Here is a 25,636-nt window from a genome sequence, read left to right as displayed (position 1 = left end):
GGTCGGCGCGGGCTCCCCGGGCTCAGGTGTGTTGCCTGGCAGCTCGGTCCTGGCTTAAAACTCCCTTGGTTGGACAAGGGACAACTGCAGATTATTGTGCCAGAAAAATAAGAAAAAAAACTCCCCTGGTTGGGACAGCGCCCCGTGGAGGTTCCCGGGGGTGACGGCGGTGGGACGGTCCCCTCGCGGCACTGCCCCGCCAGCCCAGCGCCAGGTGTGGGCGGTGCGGAGAGGCCAGGTGTGGGTCGGGGGCGGGGCTCGGGCCGCGCGGCACACGCCATTGGCTGTGCGGTGGGGGGGGCGGGACTCTTATCAGGGTCTCACGCCATTGGCCGCGCGCGGAGGTGCGGTGGGGCGCGGCCTTCGGGGTTGGGGCTCGGGCCGGAGGGCGCGCGGCTGGGCGGGGGCGGCGGGGGCGGGGCTCGGGCCGAGCGGCGCACGCCATTGGCCGTGCGCAGCGGGTGAGCCCCGCGTGACGGCGGCTGAGCGTGCGCCTGGCGGGGCGGGCGGCGGCGCTCGGAGTCGCCGGGAGCTGCCAGGCTGTCCGCGCCGCCGCTGCGGGGCCATGATCCGGAACGGGCGCGGGGCTGCAGGCGGCGCAGAGCAGCCGGGCCTGGGGGGCAGGCGCGCCGTGAGGGTGTGGTGCGATGGCTGGTGAGCGCGGGGCCGGGGCGGGCCGCGGGGGCGCCAGGGCCGGCTTCCTTCCTGGGCGCCGCGCCAGCCGTTGCTCGGGGACCGGGCCCGCGTTCTGGGTGGCGTCCTCGTCCGGCGTGGGCCGGGGCTGGCAGGCTGCGGGGCTCGGCCGCCGGGAGGGTCGGGCTGTAGAGGCTCCGCGCCCTGCCGTGGGCGCCCCCGTCTACCTCTGGCGGAGGCCCCGCCCGGTCACGCCGACCTCTCCGGTGCAGCCACCGCGCTGAGATCTGGAGCCACGGCCTCCCTGCTTCTCCGTAACCACCAGCAACCAGCTTGCCCGGCTCCGGTCCAGGGGTTCCCCTGACCTCCGGGCGAGCGTCCCTGTAGGTGGACATCGGGTGTGACCTGCCTGTCCGGGACCCGCAGTGAAGCCCGCGGGCTCCCGGGTCCTCCTCCGCGGGGTTAGAATGCGATCGGTCTTCTCTGGCCAGTCAGACAGAGGGCATTGTTTTAAGAAAAGTTTGGAGTTTTCAACAAGTGAAAGGAAGATGACCGTTACTGATAATTTGCTACCTCTGACCCTTTCACGTGCCTGCCGGATGGAATCCAGGAAGCAAGCGCCTCTATCTGATTAGCCCTTCCCAGGAGAGCAAGCAGGGCCTGGTCCTCTGTGTCTGAGTCACCTCTGGGAGAAGGAATGTGGCTTTGTGTCAGTGGACTTTGACCTTGCCCTGACCAGGCCCCAGCCCCATTCCAGACTGTGCTCCCCTGGCCCAGCCTCTACCCCCTCCTCCCCTCCAGCCTGTCCAGTGGGTACATGGGGCCGCCAGACTTTACTCAGCATGTCTGCCAGGCTCCGTGCACTGTGGCAGGGGTGCTGGGAGGAAGCAGTGGTGTGCAGTGGAGCAGCTCTGTGCACTGTGTGGGCTGCCAGGGTCACACCTCTCCCTGGAGAGGCAGGGACAGCTTTGTCCACTCGAGGGGATGGGCAGCTGCTGTAAGGAAGTGGCGAAGAAGCCAGGGCAGCGAGGCCCAGTTGGTGGCACGGCTGTGTAGCTTTGGGCTTGAGAGTTCACGTGTTAGCAGACCCAGATTTGTGAATGAAAACTCTCGAACCAGGTGGCAAGGCAGTGGCTGTTCACCCTTAGCGTTAAGCCTGCTGAGCTTCAGAGGCCGTAAGGGAGGAGGAAACAGGATTTTCAGGGCCAGTGATTCCCAGGGTTTTATTTTGTGGTTGGATTTGTTTTGGGTTAGCCCCAGAGACTATTCTCTTGTCTCAAGGTAGTCTAGGATCCAACCCTACCCCAAAAGTTAACGTTGGCTTATTTTAAAGTGACTGCCCCCGGCAGTTGATATTTGGTGAGGGGATAGGACACGTGGCCCTGCAGCTTTCAGTGGGCTCCAGTCTGTCCTGCACCCACCAGTCTTCTAGACCCAGCCAGGCCTTGACATCTCTGGCCCTGCCACCCTTTCTAGATCTGGCACAGGGGTCCCACCGTCAGGCCCAGGAGCCAGTGGGGTGGAGAGCTGAGCACCTACATCCTCCGAATCCCAGTCCCAGGGCTCCCAGCAGCAGCTTCTCAGAGTGCTTCCTAAGGAGTCCTCAGAGGAGCAAAGCTCTGCCCCTAAGCCACAGGGCCACCTGGTCCCCACCCTTGGCACAGGGACCACCCACTCTCTCTGTCTCCACAGCTATGACATGGTACATTACGGCCACTCCAACCAGCTGCGCCAGGCACGGGCCATGGGCGACTACCTCATCGTAGGCGTGCACACTGATGGTACGCACAGACGGCCTTGCCCACCCACGGCCCCCCAGCCCTCCTGTGGGTTGCGACCATTGACTGAAAGCCTGCAGGCCTGGGGCCACCTTGCCAGGGCACAGCTGTAGGGGATGGCACTGTAGGCTCACCCAGCCCAGCCCCAGCTGAGGATGGCCTAATGCCTTTCCCATCTTGTACTTCCTGTCCCAGCTAAAGAGAAGGGGATCCTGCTCCCCACCACTGCCAGCGTGGCTCCCAAACCTTCAGGGGCTGAGCACCTGCTCGTCAGAAGGAATCTCTGCCTTTGCCTGAGACCCTCGCAGGGAAGAGAGCCACCCAGTTGACCAGCACTAGTGGGCTAAGGGCCAGGGGAGAGAGACAGCCTGGCCCCACCGGCCCTCTTGTGTGGCTACAGCTGGGTGCTGGGAAGGGGCCTCCTACTCGAGGGGCCGGGTGGGCTGGGGTCCCCAGTCTCCCCGTTGTCATTTTCCTAGAGGAGATCGCCAAGCACAAGGGGCCCCCGGTGTTCACTCAGGAGGAGAGATACAAGATGGTGCAGGCCATCAAATGGGTGGACGAGGTGGTGCCAGCGGCTCCCTACGTCACTACGCTAGAGACCCTGGACAAATACAACTGTGACTTCTGTGTTCATGGCAGTGAGTGGTGGGGCTGGGACCTGGGGGCCTGGGGACACCAGGTGGCTCAGGATCAGATCTGCTGGTGGGACATCCGGGAACAGGGGGCCTCCATGCCCTTCGAGGATCTGAGACATTTCCGGGCCCCTACCTAGAAATGGGCACGCGGACACTAGGGCAAGCCAGGGGCCGAGAGGGTCCTGGGCTCTGAAGGTTCTGGTGGCTTTGGGTTAAGGATCCTTGTCCTTGTGTGTCACTGCTTAGATGACATCACCCTGACTGTAGATGGCCGGGACACCTATGAGGAAGTGAAGCAGGCTGGGAGGTACAGGTGAGTCTTCACCGTGGGCCCGGCCATCCAGGGAGCTGGACATGGGGCTCCCTCCTGGCTCGTGCTTTGCTATTTACTGGGAGCCCGTGAGGGGAGCGTCTGGGCCCTGGGCCATGTTCCTCACGCCCAGGACTGGGAACTTGAGGGATGGAGGTGCCGTTGTGGGGTGGCCTGGAGGCCCTCGCCATTTGGTGCTGCAGACCCGTGGCCCCAGGGCTCCAAAGGCACAGCTTTGTGAGGTGGCAGCTGTTGAGCTCGGGGGACGTGGCTGGCACTGCGGGGGAGCTGGCACTATATCTGAATTACCAGACGTCAGGGACATGAGGCCAGTGGCTCCCACATGGGATGCTGCAGCTGAGAATTCACTCAGCGGGCAGGACGTGGGTGTGAGGGAGGCAGGAAGCAGAGCTGCTGCCCCAGTGCTCACCCTCTCCCCGGCATTGCACACCTGGGCCCCAGCGAGGGTCCTTTTCCGTGCTCCTGCCACTCCCTTCAGTCAGTAAAAGCGTGGAGGCCTTCCCCACGTTCCCAACCCAGGTTTTCTGTTATGGCCTTGAGCAGGGTGGGGACCCTCAGTCTCTGGGGCAGCTGTGGTTCTGCCACAGCAGGGCCGCTGGTGTCCCTAGTGGTGGTAGCAGGAGGCAGAGCCTTGCGAGTGTCCCAGGATGAGACCCCACTCCCGCTCTGTCCCCCAGAGAATGCAAGCGCACGCAAGGGGTGTCCACCACAGACCTCGTGGGCCGCATGCTGCTGGTAACCAAAGCCCATCACAGCAGCCAGGTGAGTCGGCAGTGGAATCCCCGAGGCCCCTGGGTCGAGGTCGCCAGGGGAAAGGAGGGGCACCTCCCTGCCCCCTCAGGGTCCTCCTGCCCACTGCTCCCCATCCCCAGCCATTCCTGGGGTGGCCACGCCTGGAGGGCAGGCCCCTCAGCCCTGCTCTGCCCTTCCGTGCAGGAGATGTCCTCTGAGTACCGGGAGTATGCAGACAGTTTTGGCAAGGTGAGTGCGGCCGTGCAGGGAGAGCTGAGCACGCAGCTGCAGGGGGCTCCCCGGCCACCTGTCCCGGCCATCCCTTGGGGAAAGGCCAGCCCAGAGCCTCACCCTCCTCCCTCCATCCTTGGCACTGACCAGGCACTGACTGCCAGGTTTGGCCGACTGGTGGATGCTGGGAGGGAGGGCAGGCAGGTGGTGGCACCGGCTGGCCGGTCACGGCAGCCTCTGCTTGGAGGAGGAGCAAGGACTTGCCTGTGGACAGGTGGCCTCTAACCAAGTGGCCTGGCCCTCTCTCCCTTTGTAGCCCCCTCACCCGATACCCGCCGGGGACATACTTTCCTCAGAAGGCTGCTCCCAGGTGACCAGACAGTGGTCTCAGGGTGCCAGGTCCCTCCCAAGGGCTGTGTGCACCTGCTGCAGGGCTCCTTGCCTCCTCCTGGTGGTCGCTGGCTGGGCTGAAGTGGTGTCTGCTGCGGTGCCTGCTGTGGTTGTGGGGTGGTGCCACAGTCCCACCCGCCACCTGGCCTGGCAGTGTGTCCCCTGCCCGAGGTGACTGGTTGGAAATGGGATTGCTGGCAGGCGGCAGCTGAGGGTTTGGTGACCTGGTGAGGGCAGCACCTGGGAGGCCTCCCCCGCCAACCTGCACTCTCTTGGCTTGTAGTGCCCTGGTGGGCGGAACCCGTGGACCGGGGTATCCCAGTTCCTGCAGACATCTCAGAAGATCATCCAGTTTGCTTCTGGGAAGGAGCCCCAGCCAGGGGAGACAGTCATCTATGTGGCTGGTGCCTTCGACCTGTTCCGTATCCTCTGGGCCTCTGCTGCTCCCTACCTGTGTCACATGGGGTGGGACCCGGGGGCCTCACTTGACTCCTTGGGGCCCCCAGACTGGGCTGGCTGGTTTGCAGGGGCGCAGCTGTCAGCAGGGAGGATGGCGGGGAGGCCCTTGGGCATGAGCTGTCGGGGAGCTGCTCCCTGTCATCCCCATCCCGACTGCTTCTTAACCTGGGTGCAGACATCGGGCACGTGGACTTCCTGGAGAAGGTGCATAGGCTGGCGGAGAGGCCCTACATCATCGCGGGCTTACACTTTGACCAGGTCACTGCCCTCTTGCTCCCTGGGCCCCTGGGCAGCTGATGGACCCTCGAGGGGCCCTAAGGGTTGGTGTTAGGTGCAGTGGTCTCTGGGAAGAGGCCCCAGGTGAAGTCAGAGGAGACCCCGGGGGGTGATCGTAGGCTTCTGGGGTCCAGGGCTGTCCTGTCTGGGGCATCCCCACAAAGGCGGGCAACCTCCCCGACTTCTTCCCATGAGGGACAGCTGGGAGGCGCACACCCTGTCCCCCCAAAGTCTCCGGGCTGAGCTAGCCTCACTCTGGCCGCAGGAGGTCAATCACTACAAGGGGAAGAACTACCCCATCATGAATCTGCATGAGCGGACCCTGAGCGTGCTGGCCTGCCGGGTGAGTGGGGGCCAGGAGCCAGCCCAAGGATGGGACATTCCCACAACATCCCCCGACCAAGGGCCTCCCTGAGCCAGGGCAGGGGGGCTTGGGTCACTGGCAGAGCCACACCCAGCACCCCGAGTTCTGTGGCACCTGCCCATACCTGTTTGTTGAGGCAGGAGGAGGGGTGGTCAGGTCTCCAGGTGCTGTTCCTTCTTGCCTCATGGAGGAGCCCCAGGGGTCCCCAGCCTGCCCAGCCCATCCCTGCTACTCACTGGCAGCCCCGCCCCATGTCTGGGCCGTCTCTCACCACCCTGTGGCCCTGGCTTACCAGTAGCAGGGACCGAGCAAGTCTTTCTGCCCCCACTGTCCCCACAGTACGTGTCAGAAGTGGTGATTGGGGCCCCGTACGCGGTCACAGCAGAGCTCCTGAGTCACTTCAAGGTGAGGCTTCACATGGGCTCACCTTGTTTCCTCTGTTCACCTCTGATCCTGCATGGGCTGGGAACGCAGGCTGGCTGTGGGCTCCTAGGCGGGGCCCAGGAGGGGCCTGGGCTGAGGAAACGGCAGGGTCAGCTCTCCCAACCCCCGGGGCCTGTGCTGGGCTGTGGGTGGCGACGGCTGCTGCCTCCCTGGGGAGGGCTCCTGACCCCCACTCCTTCTCCAGGTGGACCTGGTGTGTCACGGCAAGACAGAAATCATCCCTGACAGGGATGGCTCCGACCCATACCAGGTGGGTCATGCTGGCCCTTGCTGGGCACAGGGGTTGCCATTGGCACTTCCCAGCCATTTAATGTCTCACTGTGCCTGCCTGGGAAACGGCCATGGTGGCTGCAGCTGCTCTGACTGCACCACTCCCACGGGACCCTGGGCGCTGGTCTCCCTCTGGGGCAGGGCATCAGATGGGTCTTGGGGAGGTCAGCAGGGACCTTCATCCCGCTTCTCCTCTCCGGACCCCCAGGAGCCCAAGAGAAGGGGCATCTTCCGTCAGATTGACAGTGGCAGCAACCTCACCACAGACCTCATCGTCCAGCGGATCATCACCAACAGGTGCAGCTGGGTGGGGGCACCTCGGAGCCGCCTCGTGGGCGCTCTCCACTAGACTTACCCTGCCCTCCCCCTCGGAGCCGCCTCGTGGGCGCTCTCCGCTAGACTTACCCTGCCCTCCCAGGTTGGAGTATGAGGCGCGAAACCAGAAGAAGGAAGCCAAGGAGCTGGCCTTCCTGGAGGCCGCCAGGCGGCAGGCGGCACAACCCCTGGGGGAGCGCGATGGCGACTTCTGACCTGGCGGAGACCCTGGCCGGCCCTCCCCCTGCTCTGCTTCTGCGCCTTCTGCGTTTGGACATAGGACTCTGCAGGGCCGCCCTCTCTAACTGGCCTGGCTCTGGAAGGGCTGGTGAGGACTCTGCCTCCTGCCTGCCTTCAAGGTGCCTGGTTTGCAGCAGGCTCTCCGCCCTTTCCAGCAAAGCTGCTCAGAGAGGGTGTCCAGCACAGTGGAGAGGCCAGCAGCGAGACGGGCAGATGGCACCTGCGGCCTGAAATGCACCGCTCCTGCGTGCGCCCCCACCTGGTCCCCGGATGCCCCCACCACCTGGACAGAGGCCACACTGACTGCCCACCCAGCTGTGGCGGGAGGTGCAGAGCAGAGGGCTTTAGGGAGCAGTGACTGTGGTCACCCCTTTAGTTCTCTGGGTGTAGACCACACCACGTCCTACTTGGCACACCCCAACACAGTGTCCTGCCACCCGGCGCCTGGCTCCAGGAAAACACGCTTGCCTTCCTTCCCGGCAGCTTTGCCGCTCTCCTTATGGACTCTGTTCTGTTTGTACATGGCTGATGTAAATCTCTTTGGTACAACCGAATAAAGCCTGGTGGCAGTGCTGTGCGGGGCTCCCAGCCCTGCTGGGAAGGACCAGGGAACCACCTAGCAAGGAGAGCCTCTTGGCCCTGCCGCCACCATGCACCCAGCAGCCGGGAGTGCAGCGGGCAGCCTGGCAATGAGTGAAACCCGGGCCTGCAGCCCTCCAAAGCCTGGGGCCACCCCCTATAGCAGGTGATGCTAGAATAGGAGGAGAGCCAGTGCTGAGGCTCCTTGCCCCTTGGCCCCTCCAGGGGCCATGGGATCTCTGTCTCCCGCACCCCTGTCAGGGCCCGCCTGGAGCAGCCCAGAGGCCGAAGAGGCTCTTCCTGCAGCCTCCGGGAGGTGTCTAGGGAGGCCATAGATTGCCTGGTCTCGCCATACTCAAAATGAAGCTTATGATCAGTACTTTTTTCAGCCCCACACTCCTCTCCAGAATGGCCTCTGCCCTACAGCGCCTGGCCCACGTGGCGCCCCACGGGCCTGCCCTCTGCTGTTGTGAGGTTGACCTCACGACCCAGCACAGGAGCTGGAGGCGAGGTGCACGCGAGGCTCTCCACAGCCCAGGAAGGCAGCCTCTCACCCTGCTCTCCGAGCTAGGGGCCAAGGTGTGAGGGGCACAGGCCATCCTCGTCCTGCCAGGGCCCCGCTTTCAGGAGTGGGGTGGTGCCAATGCTCCCACTCAGAACCCTGGACTGCGGGGTCCCCTGAGCAGAGGGACCAACCAGTTCCCCATAGACAGATTGGTGCCGGACAGGGACTGCCTGGGCCCCAGGCTTGGGGAGGGTGGAAAGGCCCTGCGTGCTGCTGCCTGGGCCGGGAGGTGGGCCTGGCCCCTTAGCAGCATTGGAGGCCAGAGCCCAAGCCAGTTCCGGAGTCACACCCAACAGCCGAGGGAGAACCTACCCGTCTCCCACCCTCAGCTCTGGGGAGGCATGCTCTGGGCCTCTGGAGCCAGGGCTCAGGCCCCCAACTCTCCTCCTTGCCCCTGCACCCTCGGACTTGGCGTGGCCAGAAGGGATGCGGGCAAGAGGAAGGCAGCCAGGGGCTCCAGCCCACACCCTCACAGATTTGGCTCTCGAGTGGGGGAGCGAAGGGCTGGGGAAGACACTGGGAACCGGGCCAGCGGTGGCCCTGCACTTTCCCCCAGGGAGCACCAAGGCTAGGCGCGGCTTCACCGCGGGGCTGGGTCGTGGCCAGCTTCGCCCCTGGGTCTGAAGACCTCTGGGTGGCCCAGGCCAACCTTGCCCTGCCGCCGCACACCCGGCTGCCCTCTCATACCCAGGCTTGGGGATTTCCAGGTCCCGTTCCCCTCGTGGCCTTGCTGCCAGTCCTCCAGTACCCCTCACTCCGAGGCCGCCTCATTTATTTATTCGTTTGCCATTAACTGCGGGGTGAGCGGAATAGGGGAGACCTGGGGCGCCATCCCGCGCCGGCGGGGCCTGAGGTCCCCGAGTGGGACGGTGGGGGCGGGGTCCCCCAGCGGTGCCAGGAGAGGTCTGGGTCTGGGGTCTGGGGTCCGGGCTCAGGCGGCGAGGCAGTCGGCTGCGCGCAGGGACAGGAAGACGTCCGCCTTGCACTGGTAGGTCCCGCGGCCGTCGGGGAGCCGCTCGCACCTCTGCAGGTTCGGGGCGACGTCCTGGACGCACACAGCCTGGGGCAGGCAAGCAAAGGCTGAGGGGCCGCCGCGTCCCCACCCACGTCCTGCCGCCGCCCCCCATCAGCCCCCGGCCCGCCGGACTCACGAGGCTCAGCAGCCTGGGGTGCAGTTGCAGCTCCGGGGAGGCGCCGGCCCGGCCCGGAGGTTCCGCCCCTCTGGGGGGCTGGGAGCGCCGCGCGTACGGGGACCTGTGGAAACCGGACAACAGCCCCGCGGCGCGGCCCACCGAGTAGGAGCTGCGCCCCGCCGCCGGCTTGTACCACGCGAGGCCAGGCGGCGCCAGCAGCAGGCACAGCGCCAGGGCGGAGGCCGCCAGTGTCGCGGGCCGGGCCATGGGGACGCTGGCTGGCTGGTGGGCGGCGGCGTCGGGGCTCGGAGCAGCCACCGCCTGGGCCGCCTTATATCTGCGGCGGGGGCGGGCCAAGGCTGCGGAGGGCCGGGAGGGGCGGCAGGCGGGCTGGGGATGCAGCAGGCGCGCGCGGAGGACCCGTCGCACCTCCGCATCCCAAAGGAACCAGCCGCGCGGGCGAGCGCTGGAGGCGCGCAGGGATCTGGCGCTTGGTGGGAGCCCAACGCCCCCTCAAGCTCCCTACCTATGCCGCTCGCGCCCTTCAGGCCTGGCTTGCGTGGGCCTCATTGGGAGCAGGGGAGGGCCCACGGGCGCCCAGTCCTAGGAGTCGTCCCCCAGGCAGTCCTCAGTACTCCTGAGGCTGGAGAGCCAGCCACACTGCACAGTGCCCCGGGGGCGGCTTCTCTCAACCTAAGGGGTGTTCTTGGCTCCAGGCATCAGAGTCCATGTGGCTTGTGGGGCCCTCATTTCTTTCATGCCCATTGGGGAAGGTTCCACCAGAAGGGCTGTTACTGGCCGGGTCCTCTGGGAGGGGGGCAAGAAGGCCAGCCACACCAAGGCACTGGAGCTCCACAATTCCTGGCCTTCGATTAGAGGCCCCTCCCTGCCAGCTCTGCCCCTGTGGGGGCACCAGGCAGGACTGCCAGCCGCTCTCCTGGCAGGTGACATCAGCCTTCAAGTTCACTGTGCCCTCACCATTTCATGCTCCCCCAAGATCCTGGTCATGTCTTCTCTTGGATATCTCCCCAGGACAGGCACTGGCACTGGAGCCCTGGCACTTGTTTCTGGGTTCCATGCTTCCCAGGTGTGATGGTGAATGCTGAGTGTCAGCTTGATTGGATTGAAGGATGCAAAGTATTGTCCCTGGGTGTGTCCCTGAGGGTGTTGCCAGAGGAGATTCCCATTTGAGTCAGTGGGCTGGGAGAGGCAGACCCACCCTCAATCCAGGTGGGCACCACCTAATTGGCTGCCAGCACAGCCAGGATACAAGCAGGCAGAGGAACATGGAAAGACTAGACTGGCTGAATCTGGCCTCCATCTTTCTCCCGTGCTGGATGCTTCCTGCCCTCGCACGTCGGCCTCCAGGTTCTTCAGCTTTTGGACCTACACCAGTGGCTTGCCAGGGGCTTTCCAGCCTTTGGCCACAGGCTGAAGGCTGCGCTGTCGGCTTCTCTACTTTTGTTTTGGGACTCAGACTGGCTTCCTTGCTCCTCACTTTGCAGATGGCTTATTGTGGGACTTCACCTTGTGATCACGTTGAGTCAATACTCCCAATAAACTTCAGATATACTCTTCATATAGAGAGTGCTGTCTCTCTGGAGAACCCTGACACAGATTTCAGGTGAGGCCTAGTCTACTCCTCAGGGTGCTGTGAGGAAGGAAGTGTCAAGAGACACACTGGGCACGGGTCACTGGCCCCATGAATGCCAAGGGCTCCCTAGGTTACTGGAGACACAGCCTGTGCTCTGTCCAGAAGCAGCCTGAGACGCCGGGGCTGCCACTCCCCCAGCGGCCCCTTCCCACCACGATTGTGGGGAGCAGAGGCACGCAAAGGAGCCTCCCAGGGCTGCCCTTCCCTAGGAAGGGAAGCCTCAGACATGTGTGGACACACTTCCCAGTGTCAGGACACTGATCCCTACACTATGGGAGGTCCAGCCCCGCTGCAGACAGTCCCAGTGAGAACAACGGACGCCCGCTCAGAGATGGTGGCCTTCAGTCTGGAGGCACCACGAGCAGCGGCTGCCAGCTGTGCACAGCCAGGGTCCCTCAGAGCCAGCTCGAGGGAGGGTCCCAGGGCCGCCGCCGGCAATCCAGCAGGCAAGAGCATGCCCCAGGCTCTACCGTCTGATCCTGCTCCTTCTCCTCCCAGTCGTGACTCAGGGTTTGAAGAGGGCCTTGGCGTTTCACGGAGATGTTTATTCATGAGAGTTTTCATATCAAAACACACCGAGACCACATCAATATGCCGAGAACACAGGTACCCAGAGGCCTCCAGCAAGATTTGAATAGTTTAATGAGTTTTTACTTATTGGATAAAAGTGTCAACATAGTGATGGGAAAACAAACGCAGCTCCAGCCCTTGTTTCCACCTTGCTGCAGCCCTGGGGCACTGTCCCCCCAGCCATCGGCGCCAGCATGAGGAAGGGGTCTCAGGACGCCCCTCCAGCCAGGACCAGGTCGGGCCTCACTCCTTGAACTTCCATTCCTGGCGGCACATGGGGCAGTGCTGCTGCACCTGCTGCGCGTGCAGCCACTTGAGGATGCAGTGCATGTGGAAGCAGTGGGAGCACTGGCCCCACACCAGCGGGCAGTCGTCGCCGGGCACCTTGCCTACGGAGGGGAGGTGGGGAAAAGGACAGGCTGTGACCAGGCTGGACACAGAGCATGTGACAAGCCAGGCAGGGGTGCAGGTAGGGACCCTGGGCAGTGGCTCCAGCACTGCATCCTCTCATGTTTCAGAGAAGCCGAAATCAGGAGTGTTACCCAATCGGTCTCCTGACCAGCCCGCCCCCAGGCGAAGACCAGCAACGACCAAGGGACACCAGACATGCGGCCTCCACCCGGGGCAACTGCAGCAGGTGCCTCCCCTCACCCAGGCTCATCATGCTCAGTGGTGAGCCCAGGGGCCTCTCTGAGGAGGTGGCGCTCTGGCCTAGCCCACCCTGTGTCCCCCTGTGCTTGAGGCTGGGAAAAAAGGGCAACGTCTGACCTACGGGCCCTGGACCCATCTGCAGACACTTGATCTGTGATGCCAAAAAGGTCACATGAATGGTCAAGGCACCAAGGAGATGTGCATCTGAGTAGTGAACTGGTCTCTTGATCAAGGGCAGGAGGGGTGGGGTCTGGGGACCTAGAAGACTCTTCCCTAGACATCAGGGATCCGATATGCTGCCCAGGTGTTGGAGACGCCGTGTTGATGGGCACCTGTGGATGGGCCCTGCCTCCCAGGAAAGGCACAGGCTGCAGGCAGCAGCCCAAACACCTAGAAATGCTTTCTCCATGGAGAGGGCCTGACACAGAGAGGGATGCTTGTATCAGCCATGATCAAGAGAAATGAGTGTCCCTGATCTCCAAGAGCCTGGAAACCCCCATGGAACAGCTGCTGCCAGCAGACCACAGCAAGTCCCAGCCCCAGCCCCACGGCAGGGTCGGCCTGGCATTGTGGAGCTGGAGCTCGTGGCCACCCTCCTGTCCTGGCGGCGCCGGCCCCACGGCACGCCCACTCCCAGCCCTGGGAGGACCTGCCCATGGGGGCTTTCTAGCCTCAGCACAACTCTGCTTGATATCAGCCCTTTCAAATGAGAGCTGAAGCCTGCTAGCCCCCTGAGGAGAGGGGCCTGGGCCACTCTGAGTACTCGGGGGAGGCCTCATTTAGTCAAAGGTGCCACGTCGTTCTAGTGAGTTCCCCACCCGAAGCTGGCCTGGGGTGTCTGATGAGTCCGCAGATGCACTGAATGAAGGTGACTCATTCAAGGACCTGCTGGTCTCCTGATTGCATTTTTTTAAATTAAAACTCCTCTCGGCAAAACTGCACTGCCACCAGAGTCCTCTGGGATGCGGGATGGACTCATTGTTTACCAGCCTCGGGCTCCCACAGTCTTTGTTGAACTTAAGTCACTCTGAATTTTTCATAGGAGTTCAATTTTAGCAAAGGAAACCTGGTGCTGCTTAGCATGGAAGCACATTAGGATCGTCAAACGCTTAGTGCATTAACTGCTTAGCATGGAAGCACATCAGACTCACCAAACGCTTTGCGCATTAACACTGACTCACTATAACTTAACCATCAGCAGGTCCAAAAATTAGACTCTCAACTCCTGAGTCTTTGCAGCCAACAGGCCCCATGTTAACAAAGCCTGAGCACACTGTGCCAGCAGAGAGATGCTGAGTGTTCAGGGCAACACCCTCTGGATGCCCCATCACAGGCCCAGCTGGCATGGTGCAGGCCGGGCTCTGCAGGCTGCCTGTGGAGCCACCACTGCAGTCACTTGGGGGCTACCTAGTAACACCTCTAATCTACAGGATTCACCACCCACATCTGGCCCACGGATGCAGCCAGACTAGGTGTGGACACATGGTTTGGAGGAATTTCAGAAGTTAACCTGCTGCTCCAGAAGTTGAGTGCCTGCCCTCAGGGCATCCCGTGCACTCTTTGTTACATCCTTAAGAGCAATTTAAAAGAGATCAAATAAAACCTTGCCTTGTGAATTTAGTTATTAACCTAATTAGCTATTAACTACAAATCCAATCAGGTAAAGTCAATCAATAATTTCCTAAGATCACACCCTACCCATTTGATTAAATGAGGATTAATTCCTGAGTGATGAGATTTCTGTTTAGCTAGGGCCAATGTAAAAGTTAAGCTTAGAATAAAAAGTATTTGTACTGGCCAGGCGCCACACCTATAATCCCAGCACTTTGGGAGGCTGTGGCAGGACAGAGCTAAGAGTTTGAGACCAGCCTGGGAAACATAGTGAGACTCCATTTCCACAAAAAAAATTAAAAATTTATGTAGTTTTGTTCAGGCGTGGTGGCTCACGTCTGTAATCCTGGCACTTTGGTAGGCCAAGGCAGGCAGATCCCTTGAGCCCAGGAGTTCAAGACTAGCCTTGGCAACATAGCAAAACCCTGTCTCTACAAAAAATTAAAAAAAAAAATTAGCCAGGCATTGTGGAGCATGCCTGCGGTCCCAGCTACTTGAGAGGTTGAGGTGGGAGGATCACTTGAGCCCAGGAAGTGAAGGCTACAGTGAGCTATGATTTTGCCACTGCACTGCCGCCTGGGTGACAGCAAGACCCTGTCTCAAAAAAAAAAAATTGTACTAAGATTCAGTCATCTCAATTTCACCTTAAGAAGCAAAGAAAGGGGTGGGTGCAGAGGCTCACATCTGTAATCCCAGCACTTTGGGAGGCCGAGGTGGACGGATCACCTGAGGTCAGGAGTTTTAAGACCAGCCTGGCCAACATGGTGAAACCCTGTCTCTGCTAAAAATACAACAAGGGCTGGGCACAGTGGCTCACGCCTGTAATCCCAGCACTTTGGGAGGCTGACGCAGGCGGATCACGAGGTCAAGAGATCGAGACCATCCTGGCCAACATGGTGAAACCCCGTCTCTACTAAAAATACAAAAATTAGCTGGGCGCGGTGGCGAGCGCCTATAGTCCCAGCTATTCGGGAAGCTGAGGCAGGAGAATCACTTGAACTAGCGAGGCGGAGGTTGCAGTGAGCCGAGATCGTGCCACTGCACTCCAGCCCTGGTGACAGACTGAGACTCTATCTCAAAAATAAATAAATAAATAAAAATAAAAATACAACAAATTAGCTGGCTGTGATGGTGTGTGCCTGTAACCCAGCTACTTGGGAGGCTGAGGCCGGAGAATCCTTTGAACTCAGAAGGGCAGGGGTTGCGGTGAGCTGAGATGGTGCCACTGCACTCCAGCCTGAGCAACAGGGCAAGACTCTATCTCAAAAAAAAAAAGCAAAGCCAGATGAGTGTGGTGGTATGCTACTTGGGAGGGTGAGACAGTAAGATTGCTGGAGCCCAGGAGTTCACGTCCAGCTTGGGCAACATAGTGAGACCCTGTCAATCAATATGGGCATGCACCTGGCCCCACAAAAATACGCCTGGTTACTTGGGGTAGTGAGGAGCTTCTCGATCCTCCCCATTCCCCACTGTCCTCTCCATTCCCCACTGTCCTCTGGGGAGTTCTTCTTGTCCTCCCTGGGCAAAACCTTGACCCTTGCTTCTGCTTTACGCTCATTTTGGTCTCATGAAAAACCATTTCGCTGATGCAAAACTCTGCTTTCAACCTAAACATAATCAAATATTTCTACCTTTTTTCTTTTTTTTTGAGATGGAGTTTCACTCTTGTTGCCCAGGCTGGAGTGCAATGGTGCGATCTTGGCTCACCACAACCTCTGCCTCCCAGGTTCAAGCAATTATTTTGCCTCAGCCTCCTGAGTACCTGGGATTACAGGCATGCGCCATCATGCCCGGCTACTTTTTTGTATTTTTAGTAGAGACGGGATTTTACCATGTTGGCCAGGCTGGTCTCAAACTCCTGACCTCAGGTGATCCGTCCGCCTCGGCCTTCCAAAGTGCTGGGATTACAGGCACCTGCCACCATGCCCGGCTAATTTTTTTGGATTTTTAGTAGAGTCGGGGTTTTGCCATGTTGGCCAGGCTGGTCTAGAACTCCTGGCCTGAAGCAATCTGCCTGCCCTGGCCTCCCAAAGTGGTAGGATTACAGGCGTAAGCCACTGCGCCTGGCCTATGCCATTCAATTTTGAGAATTTTCAAATAAAAAGTTTAAACTAATCTTTTTGTTTTTTGTTTTTTGAGATGGAGTCTTGCTCTTGGCTCACTGCAACCCCCGTCTCCCAGGCTCAACAGATTCTCCTGCCTCAGCCTCCCCAGTAGCTGAGATTACAGGCACGTGCCACACGCCCAGCTAATTTTTGTATTTTTAGTAGAGATGGCGTTTCACTATGTTGGCCAGGATGGTCTCAATCTCCTGACCTTGAGATCCATTTGCCTCAGCCTCCCACAGTGCTGGGATGACAAGTATGGGCCACCACACCCTGCCTCGATCTCTTGACCCTATGATCTGCCTGCCTTGGCCTCCCACAGTGCTAGGATGACAGGTATGAGCCGCCGTGCCGGCCTCGATCTCTTGACCCTGTGATCTGCCTGCCTTGGCCTCCCACAGTGCTGGAATGACAGGCGTGGGCCGCCATGCTGGCCTCTATCTCTTGACCTTGTGATCCGCCCACCCAGACTCTAATCTCTTTTTAATCCCATGTATTTCACAGCTGAGTTTCATCCTATGGAGTCTGTGACAGGATGTTTATATAAACATGGGTCCCAACCACCTGGCTTTTTTTCTATCAACTTTTCTTCATGAGAAGAAAATGAAAATGTTGGCGGGGGCACGGTGGCTCATGCCTGTAATCCCATCACTTTGGGAGGCTGAAGCGGGTGGATCACCTGAGGTTGACAGTTCGAGACCAGCCTAACATGGAGAAAGCCTGTCTCTACTAAAAAATACAAAATTAGCCGAGTGTAGTGACACATGCCTGTGATCCCAGGTACTTGGGAGGCTGAGGCAGGAGAATTGCTTGAGCCCAGGAGGCGGAGGTTGCAGTGAGCCGAGATCACAACATTGCACTCCAGCCTGGGCAACAAGAGTGCAACTCCATCTCAAAAAGAAAAAAAAAAAAAAAAAAAAGAAAATGTGGGCCAGGCAAAGTGGCTCACACCTGTAATCCCAGCACTTTGGAAGGCTGAAGCGGGCAGGTCACCTGAGATCAGGAGTTCAAGGCCAGCCTAGCCAACAAGGCAAAACCCCGTCTCTACTAAAAATTAAAAAATTAGCCCAGCATGGTGGCACATGCCTGTAATCCCAGCTGCTTGGAAGGCTGAGGCAGGAGAACCGTTTGAAGCCAGGAGGCAGAGGTTGCGGCAAGCCGAGATCGCACCATTGCACTCGGAAACAAGATCGAAACTCGGTCTCAAAAAAAAAAAAAAAAAGAAAATGAAACCAGGGATTTCGTGCAGGTATTTAACAGGAGCTACTGAGGCTAGTCCAGCAGGCAGCAGACAGCACAGAGGGGACACTCACAGTCGGGGCTGCTCAGACAGCACGGAGGGGACACTCACAGTCGGGGCAGCAGCCATTAAATGCCATCCTGCAGATGCCACAGTTCTCATCATTGGCCACCCAGAGCCAAGTGGCCACGCCGTTCCAGCACTTAATCTTCACCTTCATGGCAGCAGAGCCTGCGGTGGAGGGGAACAGGACAACTGGCTAAATTGAGTCTGCAGAGCTAGAACATTTAGGTACCAAAATAGGTATAAGCCTGCCACAGTGTAGTCCCAGCTACTCAGGGAGCCAAGGCAGGAAGATCATATCAGCCCAGGAGTCCGAACCCAGCCTGGGAAACATCGTGAGCCCTGTTTCTATTTTATTTTACTTTTATTTTTATTAATTTTTTTTTTTTGAGATGGAGTCTCACTCTGTCACCCAGGCTGGAGTGCGGTGGCATGATCTCAGCTCATTTCTTGTGCCTCAGCCTCCTGAGTAGCTGAGACTATAGGCACGCGACTCCACGCCCGACTAATTTTTGTATTTTTAGTAGTCGAGGTTTCACCACATAGGCCAGGCTGGTCTTGAACTCCTGGCCTCAAGCGATCTGCTGCCTCGGCCTCCCAAAGTGCTGGGACTACAGGCGTGAACCACTGTGCCCTGCTGTGAGCCCCGTTTCTATTAAAACAAATAACAAGTAAAGGGCTCTGGGCCCAGAGGGTCAGGGCTACAGGGGAGCTACTGGAGAACAGCAAGCCCCAGCAGCAATCCGCTTTGTGGCTCACACCTGTAATCCCAGCACTCTGGGAGGCCAACTCAGGAGGATCGCCTGAGCTCAGAGGTTTGAGACCAGCCTGTGTAACACAATGAGACTGAGTTTCTACCAAAAAAAAAAAAAAAAAAAAAAGGGAAAAAAAAGAACTATCTGTGAGGTTTCTTTAGCCATCTAGAGAAAGTGCACGCTCTTCTCTCCAAGGGAAGGGACTCAGCTCCTTACAGACAAGGAGATCACATTTGGGAGCACAGGACAGTCAGGAGTTTGGTTTTACCTCACGTTGAGGATATCTTCAAAGATCTCAAATGGGCCTGGCCAACATGACGAAACTCCGTCTCTACAAAAAATACAAAAAAATTAGCCGCGGGTGGTGGCTCATGCCTGTAATCCCAGCACTTTGGGAGGCCGAGGAGGGTGGATCACTTGAGGTCAGGAGTTCAAGACCAGCCTCGCCAACATGGTGAAACCCCATCTCTACCAAAAAAAAAAAAACCAAAAATTAGAGGCTGGGCGCAGTGGCTCACGCCTGTAATCCCAGCACTTTGGGAGGCCGAGGTGGGCAGAACACAAGGTCAGGAGTTCGAGACCAGCCTGGCCAACATACTGAAACCCTGTCTCTACTAAAAATACAAAAAATTAGCCGGGTGTGGTGGTGGGCACCTGTAATCCCAGCTACTCGGGAGGGTGAGGCAGGAGAATCACTTGAACCTGGGAGGCGGAGGTTGCAGTGAGCCGAGATCACGCCATGGCATTCCAGCCTGGGCAACAGAGCAAGGCTCCGTCTCACACACACACACACACACACACACACACACACACACACACACAAAAACACACAAATTAGCCAGGTCTGGTGGCGCACACCTGTAATCCCAGCTCCCAGTTCTATTAGGGAGGCTGAGCCACAAGAATCGCTTGGACCTGGGAGGCAGAGATTGCAATGAGCCAAGATCGCACCACTGCACTCCAGCCTGGGCAACATAGTGGGACTGCCTCAAAAAGAAAAAAAAAAAAAAAAAAAAAGGCCAGCTGTGGTGATGTGCACTAGCTGCCTAAGAGGCTGACGCGGGAGGATAGCTCGAGCCCAGGAGTTCGAGGTTGCAGTGAGCCAAGATCACACCACTGCACTCCAGTCTGGGTGACAGAGGGAGACCCTGACTCAAAAAACAAAAACAAAAGCAAATATCTCAAAACAACTTAAAATCCATGAAATGGGCTGGGTGTAGTGGCTCACGCCTGTAATCCCAGCACTTTGGGAGGCCAAGGCGGGAGGATCATCTGAGGTCAGGAGTTCAAGACCACCCTGGCCAACATGGCGAAACCCTGTCTCTACTAAAAATACAGACATTAGCCAGGTATGGTGGCACGTGCCTGTAGTCTCAGCTACTCGGGAGGCTGAGGCAGGAGACTCGCTTGAACCCAGGAGGCAGAGGTTGCAGTGAGCCGAGATCGCTCCACTGCACTCCAGCCTGGGCGACAGAATGAGACTCTGTCTCAAAAAAAAAAAAAAAAAAATCAATCAAATGGCACACTGGTTTTCATTAATAAGTTGCAAAAATATGTCATATAATTTTTTTTTGGAGACACGGTCTGGCTCTGTCGCCCAGGCTGGAGTGCAGTGGTGCCATCACGGCTCACTGCAGCCTCGACCTCCTGGGCTCAAGCAATCCTCCCACCTCGGCCTCCCAAGTAGCTGGTAGTACAGAAGTGCACCACCATGCCAGCTAATTTTTTTTTTTTTTAGAGATGGGGTCTCACGATGTTGCCCCGGCTGGTCTCAAACTCCTGGGCTGAAGCGAACCTCTTGCCTTGGCCTCCCAAAGCGCTGGGATTACAGGCGTGAGGCCCGCGCCCGGCCCGCAAGAAAACTTGTAAAGGATATAACTGGCAAAATGTGACAGTGCAGACTTGGGGGGCCGCAGGTGGAGACCAAAAAACCAACCCGCAGCTCGTCTGCAGCGGCTGCCGCCCGCCGAAGCCGCGCCCGCCGGACCCCACCGCGAGCCGACCGCACAGTCCTGGGCGGGAGCGGAAACAAGGACTCCCAGCAGCTCCCAGGCACCCGCCGCGCCCGCAGCGCCCCCAGCGCCCCCAGCCCTGGCCGATCGGGCGGAGCGTGCGGGGAGGGAGGGGCGCGTAGGCTCCGCCTCCAACGGCCGCCGCCCCACCCCCTGCGCCCTCGCACCTTCGCCAACCTAATCACGCACCGCCCTACCCGCCCTTCCGTTGGCAGCGCCGGCGTCCGCGCGGGAAGGTATAAAAACCACCACAGTCGAGGCCCGACTCCCTCAGCAGCGCCCGCCGAGTCGCGCACGTCAGTGCGCATGCGCCTCCCCGCCTCACCCCGTCCCGCGCGCGCAGCCGTCCGCCGGCGGCCAATCAGCAGCCGCTCCGAGGCCGTGGCACCGGAAGGCCTCAAGCGGCGCCGGAAGTGACGTGCCGGCGTGCTGACGCGCGGGCTCCAGCCGATGCCCGATTCCGCGCCCGCCATGGCCGACAAAATGGACATGTCTCTGGACGACATCATTAAACTGAACCGGAGCCAGCGAGGCGGCCGGGGCGGGGGCCGGGGCCGTGGCCGGGTCGGCTCCCAGGGCGGCCGCGGCGGTGGGGCGCAGGCCGCCGCGCGGGTGAATAGAGGCGGCGGGCCCATCCGGAACCGGCCGGCCATCGCCCGCGGCGCGGCCGGCGGAGGCGGCAGGAACCGACCGGCGCCCTACAGCAGGGTGAGTGCGGAGGCCGGCCGCGCCGGAGTGTGGGAGGGGGCCAGCCAGGGCAGGGGCGGTTCGCGGCGGAGACCCGGGCCGGCGGGCGGATAGGGCGGGTGGAGCGGCCGCCCGGAGGTCCGGAGGGTGCGTGTGGGCGCGGAGGGGGTGGTGGGCGGGAGCGAGGTCGTTCTTTCGGGGCCCGGTCCCGGAGGCTGTGACCCTTCCCAGCTCTTTGTCTGTTCCGGACTCTGGGGCCTCGTGGCAGAAGAGGAGGGGACGCTGGGCGCGGCACCGGCGGCGGGAAGTTAGTCTAAGGGAACTGAAGTTGTGCGGCCGCGGTGGGACCGCGCGGCCTCGGGCTGGGGCAGCTGCAGCGCCGGAGGGAGCGCTGGCGGCCCCATTTCGGCCGGATCCTCTCAGGCCGGGAAGAGGAAGGGTCCGGAGTAGCCGTGAGGGGCAGGAAAGCCCTGGACTGAGACTCACAGATCTGCTGTTGTTGCGGTTTTTTCTTCAGCCCAAACAACTTCCCGACAAGTGGCAGCACGATCTTTTCGACAGTGGCTTCGGGGGTGGTGCCGGCGTGGAGACGGGTGGGAAACTGCTGGTGTCCAATCTGGATTTTGGAGTCTCAGACGCCGATATTCAGGTAAGAGACGAGGGCTTCTCGGCGAGCCGTTCGCGCTGCACAGGACGGATCGTGATTTGGGGGATGTGGCCCTGAGTCCCCTTCCTGCCTTAGCGAAGGGAGCCCTCCCAGCTCTGAAGGGCTGCAGGACAGACCTAGCTCTAGTAAAGCCGGCGTCAGTCCGCAGGCAGTTGCGAGCCTAGCCGAGCCTGAGAAGCTGCTGCTGTTAGTCTGAAGATGGGTTCTGTGAGTGAAAATCCCCTGCCAGGGCTTCCAGTTTCTAACAGGGACAAAGACTGACCAAATGTGAGTGGTTTTTGGCTGTTAGACCCAGCTCAGTTGCTTTTTAAATTTTGCGCCTGTCTTAGTGGGTTAATGTGAGAAAAAGAATCTTCTTTATGTATTTTATGAAGCACGGGGAGCGTGTGTGTTTTTCTGGCTCTGTTTGCCTTGAGTACTGTCTTATAAAGACCTTGTACGCTGTGGTTTTATCACTCCCCAGCACCGTGTCCCGTCAGTGACATGACTCTCAAATCCATCTTTGGTTGAAGCTTTTCTTTTTTAAAAAAAGAAAAATTGAATCCCAATGGCATTTAAACTTGTTTTCTGGTTAAGAAATAACTTTTTGGGAATCAGTTTTGGAGATGGCTGGGCAGGGTTCAGTTGCCCACAGCCCAGCCATTTGCCTTGGGAGGACAGAGTAGGGCCAGTGAGCACTCACAGTGTCTCAACACTTTTTTTAAGGTGGTTTCTAGCATCCCCTGGAAACCGCTTTTGGTGAACTCCAGTTCCCGCTGTGTGCCTGCGGCCGGAGTATCCCCACACTCTGGGTTCCCTCTCCAACTCCCAGCCTGCCTGAGGTCAGGGCAGTTTCCATGGCAGCGCTTGACTTCAGACTTTGCCGCAGGCTTGAGTAGGAGGAGAGGGAAAGGTGAGCCAGAATCTGCCTTTGGGGGAGGGGCTGGGGTCAGGGCTCCCGAATCTATAGGCCCTTCAAGCTGGTCTGATATCGGACTGCTTCCCTTGCTCTTGATCTTGGCCTTTACCGTTTCTTGGAACAGCCCTTGGGTGTGTTGTACGTTTTCCTTTGTTGAAGAGGATAGTGGCTTAATTTTGTGCCCGTTGCTAGTGGGCTTTGCAACTTCCTCTACCTGCATCATGGTACACGTGTTAGGTCCCCACAATGGCAGAAGCCCTCAGACCCAGGTGCTCTTGGAAGTTGCTGTCCCTCCTGCCCCGCCCTTCCCTCATTTCCCGTTACCACTGTCCTGCCTCCCAGAGAACCACCCCCAAAGCAACTCACGCTTCCAGGGCCTGTCCCTGGGCCACCAGAAGGAGCACAGTTTTGTTACTTTTCTGACAACTGCCTTTTGCAACTCCCAGGAACTCTTTGCTGAATTTGGAACGCTGAAGAAGGCAGCTGTGCACTATGATCGCTCTGGCCGCAGCTTAGGAACAGCAGACGTGCACTTTGAGCGGAAGGCAGATGCCCTGAAGGCCATGAAGCAGTACAATGGCGTCCCTCTGGATGGTGAGTCTGGGGGTGGACCCACGCTAACTGTGGGGCTTGTGGAGTTTGGGGCTGGCACCTGTCCAGGTAGGAATATGGGGTACCCCTGTGGCTGAGGACACTTTGCATTTGCCCCTTTGTCTCTCTCTTCCATCTGCCACTTCTCATGCTGCCCCACACATCTGGACCAACCTCTTGTGAACCCCCATCCAGCAAGCTACATCCCTCCCCTCCTTCAGCTCCTTCCGGAAGATTCACTTCTGTGAAGCCTTCTCAGAACCGCCATAGTACACCTCTGAGTGCGGGGCTGTAGTCGTAAAGACAAAGGTACCGGTTCTTCTTCGTCAGGTCACCCACACCTCTCCACCCACGAGCACCCCGATACCTCAGCAAGCAGCCCACCTAGTCTGGACTGAGAAGGAGTGAGGAGGTGTTGGTGGGGTTGCTTCCTTGCCATTTTGTTCTCCCACCAGTATCTCCAGGCCATTTCCCTTGTCGGGGGCATTTGAGACGCACAGAGGCCCTTTCCAGTGTTTGCATGGAGACCAGGGTGTGGTGCCAGCTGGGTTGGTTTCAGAGCCTCTCATTAGAACATGCCCTCTTGTATTCTTTGCCGCAGGCCGCCCCATGAACATTCAGCTTGTCACATCACAGATCGATACACAGCGGAGACCTGCACAGAGGTGACTTCCGGGGCCTCTGGGGAAGGGTATTGGCCGAGGGTGTGGCTGCGTCGCTCTTGGGGTCCTTCCAGGTATGTGAACAGTTTCGTTTTCCTTGCTAGCGTAAACAGAGGTGGCATGACTAGAAACCGTGGCGCTGGAGGTTTTGGTGGTGGTGGAGGCACCCGGAGAGGCACCCGTGGAGGCGCCCGTGGAAGAGGCAGAGGTGCCGGCAGGAATTCAAAGCAGCAGCTTTCGGCAGAAGAGCTGGATGCCCAGCTGGACGCCTATAATGCGAGAGTGAGTCCTGGGGGAGCCAGCTGGGGGCCTGGTCACAGCCACAGTGGGGAGCAGGTCTCCTGTGAATGCAAACCTCTTTCTCCTCTGTGTTTCAGATGGACACCAGTTAAACAGACCGGCAAATCCGCGTGCGGAACAGGACCCAGGCGTTTCCTCTTGCTCCCTGGTGGGGGGGCGGTGGCTGGGGCTGTGCGGCCAATGATGGATTTGTTTCTTTTATGTTTTAAAATAGGATTTAAAAACTCATGTAAAGGTTTTTTTTTTTTTTTTTTCTTTTTCTTTTTTTTTTTTTTTTTTTTTAATTCTGAAACAGACCTGTTTTGTACCGAGTTATTTTTGGGATAAATTTTACTGGTTGCTGTTGTGGAGAAGGTGGCGTTTCCACCTTTTCCATAATAAAATAGAAATGTGTGTAGAACTGGAACTGTTTGATTCGTCCCACTGTTGGAGTCCAAGTCTGGGCCAGGATTTTGGTGTCTGTCCAGCTGGGAGGGGGTGGGAGAACCTGAGTTGGGGATGGAGGGAGTAGCCCCATCTGGTATTAGACACTTGAAGCTGGCATGGGTTGTAGGGGTGGCGGGGGGTCCCCGCTCCTGGAGGGCCGAAGCTGCATGCCTCCTTTCTCATCCTCTTTCTTGCCTCACACCTAACACCTTCCTCTCTAACTCACCAGGTGGGAGGACACCTTTGCCCGGAGCCACCTGTTGACCCTTGTGCCTGTGCCTCCAGGTGAGGGGAGGTTGGGGTGGGGCGGGCTGCCCTGTGTGCCGTCCACAGGCTTCCCACAGCCAGAATATCTCTGGGCTGTTCCTTTCCTTCTTGTACTCTGGTTTTCAGAGAAACGCGGATTCAGCAGTTTTGACTTTGTAGTGTAATTCCTTTGTTTTTCTGCTTTTTTTGTTGTTGTTGTTTTTAATCTTGCCACGGAGCAAGGCATGAGGATCCTCTCTTAGTTGTATATTTGATGAAGTGGCTGGTGGAAGCTGTGACAATCCGTCCATTTAGGAGTGGGGCGGCTGGGCGTGGTGGCTCACGCCTGTAATCCCAACACTTTGGGAGGCTGGGGCAGGTGGATCACCTGAGGTCAGGAGTTCAAGACCAGCCTGGCCAACATGGTAAAACCCCGTCTCTACTAAAAATACAAAATTAGCTGGGTGTGGTGGTGCATGCCTATAATCCCAGCTACTCGGGAGGCTGAGGCAAGAGAATCGCCTGAACCAGGGAGGTGGAGGTTGCAGTGAGCCGATTGTGCCATTGCACTTCAGTCTGGACAACAAGAGTGAAACTCCGTCTCAAAAAGGAGTAGGGCAACGCCTGATACCTGTAATCCCAGCACTTTGGGAGGTCAGGGCAGAAGCATCTCTTGAGCCCAGAAGTTCGAGACCAGCCTAGGCAACATGGCAAAACCCTGTCTCTACTAAAAATACAAAAATTAGCTGGGTGTAGAGGCATGTACCTGTGGTCTCAGCTATTCTAAAGGCTGAGGTGGGAGGATCGCTTGAGCCCTGGAGGTTGAGGCTGCTGTGAGCCATTATCACGCCACTGCACTCCAAGCTAGGCAGAGAGAGAACCTTGTGCCCCCTGATGCTGGGCAGTGGAGAGAGAGCCTTGTGCCCCCTGATGCTGGGTTGGTGACAGCACTTTGAGAATGAGATGGGAAGGGGGACAAGGGAGCTCCAGAGTTCTGCCTGACCCCACTGTCCCACAGCTGGGATGTAAGGAAGACCGGGGCAGTGGGCAGTGGTAGTGGACAGACAGGAATGCATGCCGTGTCTGCTGAAACCTTTCCCTGCACCAGCGGCTCCTGCGG

The 25,636-nt window shown here is 58.8% G+C and overlaps 4 protein-coding genes across 10 annotated transcripts; 2 read left to right on the top strand and 2 right to left on the bottom strand.

Annotated features, from left to right (window-relative positions):
* Nucleotides 1-435: 435 nt before the first annotated feature.
* PCYT2 (phosphate cytidylyltransferase 2, ethanolamine) lies at nucleotides 436-7,720 on the top strand. 5 transcript variants are annotated; one of them, XM_054537413.2, is made up of 14 exons: nucleotides 436-654; nucleotides 2,326-2,414; nucleotides 2,891-3,052; nucleotides 3,296-3,362; nucleotides 4,058-4,142; nucleotides 4,317-4,361; nucleotides 4,660-4,713; nucleotides 5,017-5,155; nucleotides 5,368-5,450; nucleotides 5,734-5,811; nucleotides 6,172-6,237; nucleotides 6,461-6,526; nucleotides 6,755-6,843; nucleotides 6,965-7,720. In XM_054537413.2, the coding sequence occupies exons 1-14, from the start codon at nucleotides 566-568 to the stop codon at nucleotides 7,074-7,076; spliced, it is 1,224 nt and encodes a 407-aa protein (XP_054393388.2). In that variant the 5' UTR covers nucleotides 436-565; the 3' UTR covers nucleotides 7,077-7,720. The 5 variants fall into 5 exon arrangements, with proteins under 5 accessions (XP_054393388.2, XP_024090276.2, XP_063575074.1 ...); XM_063719005.1 differs by lacking the exon at nucleotides 436-654 and adding an exon at nucleotides 737-1,016; XM_024234508.3 differs by lacking the exon at nucleotides 4,660-4,713 and having other exon boundaries at nucleotides 461-654.
* Nucleotides 7,721-7,911: 191 nt separating this feature from the next.
* NPB (neuropeptide B) lies at nucleotides 7,912-11,549 on the bottom strand. The gene is made up of 2 exons (XM_002827961.5): nucleotides 9,397-11,549; nucleotides 7,912-9,305 (listed from the first exon to the last, which is right to left on the bottom strand). Exons 1-2 carry the CDS (start codon nucleotides 9,643-9,645, stop codon nucleotides 9,177-9,179), a joined length of 378 nt encoding a protein of 125 aa, XP_002828007.3. The 5' UTR covers nucleotides 9,646-11,549; the 3' UTR covers nucleotides 7,912-9,176.
* A 107-nt stretch (nucleotides 11,550-11,656) lies between these two features.
* Nucleotides 11,657-20,328, bottom strand: ANAPC11 (anaphase promoting complex subunit 11). Of its 3 annotated transcripts, NM_001132694.1 has the most exon segments (4): nucleotides 11,657-11,991; nucleotides 17,321-17,440; nucleotides 18,296-18,358; nucleotides 20,229-20,328. In NM_001132694.1, coding segments are annotated over 2 exon segments (255 nt in total). In that variant the 5' UTR covers nucleotides 17,430-17,440; nucleotides 18,296-18,358; nucleotides 20,229-20,328; the 3' UTR covers nucleotides 11,657-11,845.
* Nucleotides 20,329-20,463: 135 nt separating this feature from the next.
* Nucleotides 20,464-24,244, top strand: ALYREF (Aly/REF export factor). Its single transcript, XM_002827960.6, has 6 exons — nucleotides 20,464-20,747; nucleotides 21,244-21,375; nucleotides 22,738-22,885; nucleotides 23,484-23,547; nucleotides 23,649-23,826; nucleotides 23,922-24,244. The coding sequence occupies exons 1-6, from the start codon at nucleotides 20,490-20,492 to the stop codon at nucleotides 23,934-23,936; spliced, it is 795 nt and encodes a 264-aa protein (XP_002828006.1). The 5' UTR covers nucleotides 20,464-20,489; the 3' UTR covers nucleotides 23,937-24,244.
* Nucleotides 24,245-25,636: the final 1,392 nt, after the last annotated feature.

Source organism: Pongo abelii, chromosome 19 (genome assembly GCF_028885655.2).
Source record: "Pongo abelii isolate AG06213 chromosome 19, NHGRI_mPonAbe1-v2.0_pri, whole genome shotgun sequence".
Taxonomy (NCBI): Eukaryota; Metazoa; Chordata; class Mammalia; order Primates; family Hominidae; genus Pongo; species Pongo abelii.
The sequence above is the reverse complement of the archived record's forward strand: the minus strand, read 5'-3'. Positions and strand labels throughout refer to the sequence as shown.

Bases quoted from the DNA above. Each gene is read 5' to 3' on its own strand.
- NPB (XM_002827961.5), bottom strand. From the start codon at position 9,645: ATGGCCCGGCCCGCGACACTGGCGGCCTCCGCCCTGGCGCTGTGCCTG. The intron at 9,306-9,396 runs GTGAGTCCGGCG...TGCCTGCCCCAG, and splicing joins ACCCCAGGCTGCTGAGCCTC to GCTGTGTGCGTCCAGGACGT.
- PCYT2 (XM_054537413.2), top strand. From the start codon at position 566: ATGATCCGGAACGGGCGCGGGGCTGCAGGCGGCGCAGAGCAGCCGGGC. The intron at 3,363-4,057 runs GTGAGTCTTCAC...TCTGTCCCCCAG, and splicing joins AAGCAGGCTGGGAGGTACAG to AGAATGCAAGCGCACGCAAG. The intron at 5,812-6,171 runs GTGAGTGGGGGC...CTGTCCCCACAG, and splicing joins TGAGCGTGCTGGCCTGCCGG to TACGTGTCAGAAGTGGTGAT.
- ALYREF (XM_002827960.6), top strand. From the start codon at position 20,490: ATGCCCGATTCCGCGCCCGCCATGGCCGACAAAATGGACATGTCTCTG. The intron at 21,376-22,737 runs GTAAGAGACGAG...TGCAACTCCCAG, and splicing joins TCTCAGACGCCGATATTCAG to GAACTCTTTGCTGAATTTGG. The intron at 23,548-23,648 runs GTGACTTCCGGG...TTTCCTTGCTAG, and splicing joins CAGCGGAGACCTGCACAGAG to CGTAAACAGAGGTGGCATGA.
- ANAPC11 (XM_054535189.1), bottom strand. From the start codon at position 17,429: ATGAAGGTGAAGATTAAGTGCTGGAACGGCGTGGCCACTTGGCTCTGG. The intron at 12,672-17,320 runs GTGAGTGTCCCC...TCTCTGTGTCAG, and splicing joins TAATGGCTGCTGCCCCGACT to GCCCTCTCCATGGAGAAAGC. The intron at 11,992-12,370 runs GTCAGACGTTGC...TCCCCTCCGTAG, and splicing joins GATGGGTCCAGGGCCCGTAG to GCAAGGTGCCCGGCGACGAC.